Genomic DNA, 7,147 nt, shown 5'->3' on the forward strand with positions numbered 1-7,147 from the left:
TCAAGGCAGGCCTGGAGTTTCAGCTTTAACTCATCCAACCAAGTCTTCACTGATTTAATTGTTGGTTTAATGGTTTTAAGTCTTTGTCTGTAGGCAGGTACAAGGTGAATCATGCAGTGGTCAGAGTGACCTATAGGCATCTTTTACTGTTGTGTAGCAGTGGTCTAAAGTATTTTTGCCTCTGATGGGGCAATTTACATGCTGGAAATATTTTGGGAGCTCTTTCCTTAAATTTGCTTGATTGAAATCTCCTAAAATGATGGGAAGGGAACCTGGGTGTTTGGCTTCAGCCTCCATAATTTGATCAGCAAGAATTCATAATGCCTTGTTTACACAGGTTTGTGGAGGAACACACACAGCTATTAGGAGAAATGAGGAGAACTCACATGGAGAGTAAAATGGCTTGCAGTTGATGTGTAAAGACTCTAAGTTTTCATCACAAAACTTATATATTATAGTTATATCCTGAGACCAGCTGTTGTTGATATATAAACATAATCCTCCACCCTTTGTTTTACCTGATATCTCTTCAATTCTCTCTGATTTAAATGTCTGAAATCCTGGGATGTATATGGTGTTGTCCCCATGAATAGTAGCAGTAGCTATGAGAGGGATCTTGGAGTCTTAGTGGACAAGCAATTAAATATGAGCCAATAGTGTTAATCTGATCTGATAAGTTGAGATGGTAGAAGACAATTATCATATTTTTTTCTCTTTAGGTTGAATGGACCTCTTTCTCCCCATTGCAATGGAAGGCCTCAACCAGACAGTGACCTATTTTGTGTTCTTGGGACTGACCCGTAACCGTAACCTGGAGCTGGTTTTATCAGTCATTTTCTCCATCCTCTACTTACTTATCCTAGCAGGCAACCTCCTCATTATAGTGACGGTGGCTCGGGACCGCTGCCTCCACACTCCCATGTACTTCTTCTTGGGGAACCTCTCCTTCATTGACATCTGCCATTCCTCAGTCACAATGCCCAAGATGCTTTTCGACTGCTTCTTCCACCAGAAGGTCATCTCTTTTGAGGGTTGCATCACCCAGCTTTTCTTCCTTCACCTGTGTGCTTCAGCGGAGATCTTCCTCCTGACCATTATGGGCTATGACCGTTGTGTTGCCATCTGCTTCCCCTTTCAGTACTTGAACCTGATGAACATGAAGATCTGTGTGGGTTTGCTTGGAGCCTTGTGGGTTGGGGCAACTATTCACTCTCTGATCCAGACATTCCTCACCACCCATCTTTCTTATTGCGGCCCTAATATCATAGACAGTTTTTTCTGTGATATCCCCCCACTCATGAAGTTGGCTTGCATGGACACCTACTTCATCAGCATTCTCATCATATCCAGTAGTGGTTTGATGTCCCTAGTTTGCTTCATGATCTTGGTAACTTCCTATGCCATTATCCTTATCTCGCTGAGAGGGCAAGCAGCCGAGGATCGTCACAAAGCCTTCTCCACCTGTGCTGCCCACCTACTTGTGGTGATCCTCTTCCTGGGACACTGTATTTTCATCTACACCCGCCCTGCTTCCAGCTTCTCAACAGACAAGCTGGCTGCTGTCCTCTACACCATGGTGACCCCATTCCTCAACCCTGTCATCTACACTCTGAGGAACAAAGAGGTAAAGAACTCCATTAAGAAACTCTGGAACTAGAGAAAGATCTTCTTGGCAAGGTGATGAATTGGCCATCTTTGTGTAGAAAAAAAATAAGTCAGTATATGGAAGGAGAGAATTCCATGGAAAAGTTGATAATGATCAACCTTTCCATGAGACTGATCTTTAAATATGAGCTAGCAGTGTGCAGCGGCAGCCAAAGAAGCCAATGCAACCCTAAACTGCATTAACAGAAGGATACAATCAAGATCAAGTGAAGTATTAATACTACTCTATAAAGCCTTAGTAAAGACCACACCTGGAATACTGCATCCAGTTTTGGTCACCACACTATAAAAAAGATGTTGAGGCTCTAGAAAAAGTACAGAGAAGAGCAAAAAAGATGATTAGGGGACTGGAGACTAAAACATATGATGAATGGTTGCAGGAACTAGGCATGGATAGTCTAGTGAAGAGAACGATCAGGGGAGACATGATAGCAGTCTTCCAATATTGGAGGGGCTGCCACAGAGAGGAGGGGTCAAGCTATTTTCCAAAGCACCTGGAGGCCAAAGAAGAAATAATGGATGGAAACTGAACAAGGAGAGATTCAACCTAGAAATAAGGAGGAATTTTCTGACAGGGAAAACAATCAACCAATGGAACAGCTTGCCTTCAGAATTTGTGGGAGCTTCATCATTGGAGGCTTTCAAGAAAATTTGACTGCCATTTGTCAGAAATGGTGTGGGGTCTCCTGCTTGGGTGGGGGAGTTGGATTAGATCAGGGGTCACCAATGTTTTGGACCTCAGAGACCACTAAACTCATAATTTTAAATCCTGCGGACCACTAATATGAATTTTGAGTAATGGTGGGAGAGAGAAAGAGAGTGAGAGATCCGATCTAACCCCGGAGGGCTGGCGGTGATGTTCTCTCTCTCTCTCTCTCTCTCTCTCTCACACACACACACACACACACACACACACACACACACACACACACACACACACACACACACACACAGGTCTTTCTCACACACACACCCCTCCAAGGCAGCCACATTCCTAACCTGCTTTTCAACTTCACTCTTGGGGGGGAGAGAGAGAGAGAGAATGAGAGAGAGAGAGAGAGAGAGAGAGTATCCTGTGATCCCAAATAAAGAATGATCTATCGGTAGGAAACCGGGGTGGGGGATATTCCTCCAGAAAAAGCAGAAGCAGCAGAGACCCTGGGAAAATCCCAAAGAAAGTCTGCGGGAAAATTCCCCACCCTGTTTTTCTACCGATCGATCATTCTTTATTTGGGATTGCAGGATACCGTCTCCAGCTCCATTCTGAGAGAAAGAGAGAGAGAGAGAGAGAGACTTTTGGCTTCATGCAAGGAAAGCAGCAGAAATCTTTCTTTCTCTCCCCCAAACTCCGCCAGAATGGTGCAGCCTCTTGGAGCAGGATGCCTTGCAGGCAGAGTTTGGGGGAGAGAAAGAAAGACTTTTGCTGCTTTCCTTGTATGCAGCCAAAAGCAGAAGAAGAAAGAAGCAGCCTGGTGGCCAGGCAAGGCGCATGGGGAGAGTGGGGCTAGTCTCTCCACCCTTTCCCCCCTCCCCTTACTACCTCATGTTCACAATGCAAGCGACGCAAGCCTTGTGTTCCCACGCAGCCTGGATTAATTGCTTGGGGGGTGCTTTGGGGGGTGACATTTCTCTGTGGGCCACCAAAATTTTCTCACGGACCACCAGTGATTCCTGGCCTACTGGTTGGTGACCACTGGACTAGATGACCTACATTGGTCCCTTCCAACTCTGTTAATCTGTATCTATCAACCAGAGGAAATGTCGTAGTAGTACAAGAAGCCCATTCTTTCATATTTGAAGACCTGGGAAGGCTGCTAGGATTTCATGAATCTGTAAGGTGCTATAATAAGCAGACAATTCAATGTTTCATCCCTTTGTGACATGAACAAGCTAACTGACAAAAGACTATTGTGCAAACAGTTAGTGGCAAAAGCTTTAAATTAGCATCTTATGTTGCCTTGAAGTTGGATTGGAACTGTCTCTCCATAGACACGAGAGAGAGGAGGAACAGAGATAAGAGACCTAAGAGATTCGTGAAAGAAGGACATATTTTGTTTTTTTTGCCAACCAAAGAAAATGAATGACTTTGGGCAGGGGTGGGGTTCTACCTATTCGCTAGAACCAGTTGTTAATATTCTAAGCAGTTCGGAGAACTGGTTGTTAGAAGAAATTACTGGCCTAATCCTGTAAGGAAGGCAGGAAGGAAACATTCTGGTGTTGCTTACTGAAACTGCCTCCCCGTTAATCCTTATTACATTCTTGGCAGGACTAGACGTCCTGTCTCAGAAACTTCTCTGGAGTTATTTTTCCCTCCTTTGCTGGTACTTTTCTTGTGTGGAGTGACTATTCAAAGTTACAGTGGCACTGAAAAAAGTGACTTATGACCATTTTTCACACTTACAACTGTTGCAGCATCCCCACAGTCATGAGAGGCCAGGTGAGGAGATGCGTGCCTCGATGTGAGTGATGTTGAGATGGCTATGCCCAGCCAGTCACATGATCACCAAGCCATGTCCACCAACTAAGCCATACCCACAGAACTGGTTGTTAAAAAATCTGAATCCCACCTCTGACTTTCGGTGCTGAATACTTCAATCTTCAGTTTTAACCACTGGGCAAAATGCCACCTTATTGGCTTTTAGCAGCTGTGGCCCAAAAGTTGTATTTTAATGTATCCATTGTATATATATATTTGTTTATGATATTAGTTTATATATTTACAGTATGATTATTTGTAATCGGGCCAGTTGCTGTTTAAAATTAGGTTTGTTTGACATGTAATCCCACCAGAATCCAACAAGATGACTTTCATACTGTACAATATAACAAATGCTTTAAGCTTCTATGGTGTAAGTTAGAGATGATGTTACCTAGATGTGTCATGAAATGTCTTCAAGAAAACAACAGAGTTCAGAGAGCATGAAAGACCTCACAGCCCTCTTCCTCCTCTCCACAAATTCCACTCCCTTCTGGTACTGATGATGTTACCTTGTTGGGTCATGAAACTTCTGCAAGAAAACAGCCAAGCTCAGAGTGCACCAAGGACTCCACAGTTTAACCCTGAGCTACAAATATATTCTATCAGTATTCTAACTTTCATTGACATCCTGGATAGCAGACAGAATGTATTGGTCTCTTTGCGCTCTCTCTCTCTTTCCCTCCCCCTCCTTCCCTCTTTTCTTCTCTCCTTCTCTCTCTCCTTCTCTCCCTCTCTCCTTCTCTCCTTGTCTCTCTCTCCTTCTCTTCCTCTTTCCTTCTCTCCTTCTCCCTCCCTCCCTCCCTCCCTCCCTCTTTCTTATTTTGATGATACTGATTGGCAGTAAACAGCAATTTTGTACCTGTTTCCTAAGCAATTACTGTACTAATAAATGTTGAAGGCTTAGTTGGTCAACTAAAATCACATTTCCCCAAAGGGATCAGAAAGCCAAGTAAAGTTTAATATGCTTTGATTCTAGGATGCTATAAGCAGGAAAAAAACTAGTTATTCTCCTGGACATGAAGGATCAGCATAAAGCTGTTTGAAATATGGACTAGAATGAACTGAAGCAGCCTTTTGTGGGCACCTTGGGAACTACAAAAGACACTCTCAAATTTAAAAAAGAGCTGGTCCTCATTTAGAGATTGCCTCACTTACTTACCATTCACAGTTAGGTGCATGATATAAAAGTAACTTTGTGGCCAATCCTTGCATTTGCAAATATCGCAGGTCTGTAAAACAAAGGGAAGCTGAAGCAAAATCATATGCTCGGTTGTAGTTTCACTTAGTGCTTTGTTAAAGAGTCGAAGGTCTCAATTACAATTGCTAAATGAGGACTACCTGAGTTGCGAATTAAACTCATGCAAGAGGAGATTGTGGGTTGCAAAAACCTGCTCAATTTTTTCCACGATCCTGCTTTCTTTTCAAAATAAGGTGTTAATAAGTTCTGGATGAAAATGATAAGGGACCTGAGTTGAGTAACGTTGAAGGAATGATGCAGTGAAAAATAGAACCAGGCCATCTTTTAGTGTTATCAGATGGCAAATAGCTCACCAGGGCAAACAGATAAAGCCTTGAAAGAAAGAAAAAAGAAAAGGGAAGAGGTTGTATAAGCCACAAAATCTTTACTGAGGGTTACAAAACCTAATGCACTTCTCCTTCTCCCTCTTTCACTGTCTGGTTCAGCAGAATGTGTGAACTGGACAATGTCTTCTCATGTGATCTAGCCTTTGCTTTCTGGTTTTTGGTGCAGATCAGTGACACAAAAGGCCCCCAGTTACTCCTCTCTTGAAGAATGATAATGCACTGGATAGCTAGTTTGGTCTAGTGCAGAGTTCCCCAACCTTTTTGGGTTGGCAGCCTGGAGATGGGGGGAGGGGAGGGGATAGTTTTGTGGGAGAAGTGGATCTGTGAACCTGAATCTGTGGGGGAAGATGAGCTGGAACTGGAGCCGACAGAGATTGGGGGGCCCGCTTCATTGGTTTTGGAGGAAAACGGGGAGGAGCAGGGCCAATCAAGCCAGAGCCTTTCAGGATTGGGACAGCTTGAAGGCAGGGAGGAAGGGGAGCAGGATGCCCAGGTGATGAGCAAGGACCACCCTCTCCTGATCCTTGAGCACAGAGAGTAGAGAGAAGGTGAGAAAAGTGCAGGCTGAGCTGGCTACTCAGGAGGAGAGCGGCCCATCCCTCTTCACAAGGCATACCTGGGTACTGAGATTTAAGGAGATGCTGTGGGGAGGGGCATTTGTCAGGAACAAATGCTGAATACCTGGAGTGTTGAGTGCCAATGTTTGAACTTTCCTCAATTCCTTGCATTGTTTCTGGATTTCTGGATTTCTTGCCATGCTCCCTTGCTTCCTGGAGTCTTCAACTTGCCTTGCTGGATTTCTTGCTTTGTAGCCGTGGTATTCACAGCATTGGGCTGGACTATTTGCAGCCAGAGGCTGCTTGAGGTGTGTGTGTGTGTTATCATTTTGCACTGGGACTTGCCAGAAATGTGGGAATGTTTGGGAAAATTTGGAGCAATAAAGGGGTGATTTGAACTGCCTGGGTTATCTCTGTGCTGTGCCTTGGGTCATCCTAAATGGGCACATGTGCACATGTATGCACACAAGCACCCATTGATCGGGTGAGTGGGGCCGAGAGTATCCATGATGCTCACTCGACTGAGGCCCCTTGCGCCTGCGACACTCATGCAAGTGGGTTGAAAATGGCAGCGATATTTGAGTGAGTGAGGCCCTGAGTGCCTGCAATACTCACGCAAGTAGGAATGTCGCATGTATCAGAGGTGGTATTCAGTAGGTTCTGACCAGTTCTGGAAAACTGGTAGCAGAAATCTTGAGTAGTTTGGAGAAACAGCCAATACAACCTCTGACTGGCCTGCCCCTCATCTGTTCTCTGCCTCCTGAGTCCCAGCTGATTGGCTGGGTCTTCTTTTGTTGCCCTGCACAGGAGAACAGAGCTGGAAATCAGGTTAGTGGGGTGGGAAGGGAATGGGATTTTGCAG

At 44.6% G+C, this 7,147-nt stretch overlaps 1 protein-coding gene across 1 annotated transcript; it reads left to right on the top strand.

The window, feature by feature from the left end:
* The first annotated feature begins 748 nt into the window (after nucleotides 1-748).
* Nucleotides 749-1,657, top strand: LOC113422788 (olfactory receptor 4E2-like). The gene has a single exon (XM_026683939.1). The coding sequence runs from the start codon at nucleotides 749-751 to the stop codon at nucleotides 1,655-1,657; it is 909 nt and encodes a 302-aa protein (XP_026539724.1).
* Nucleotides 1,658-7,147: the final 5,490 nt, after the last annotated feature.

This window comes from Notechis scutatus, chromosome Z (genome assembly GCF_049901735.1).
Source record: "Notechis scutatus isolate UNSWTSFEM ecotype Mainland chromosome Z, rNotScu1.2, whole genome shotgun sequence".
Classification (NCBI taxonomy): domain Eukaryota; kingdom Metazoa; phylum Chordata; class Lepidosauria; order Squamata; family Elapidae; genus Notechis; species Notechis scutatus.

What these genes read in the sequence shown, in the direction of transcription:
- LOC113422788 (XM_026683939.1), top strand. Translation starts at nt 749, where the DNA reads ATGGAAGGCCTCAACCAGACAGTGACCTATTTTGTGTTCTTGGGACTG.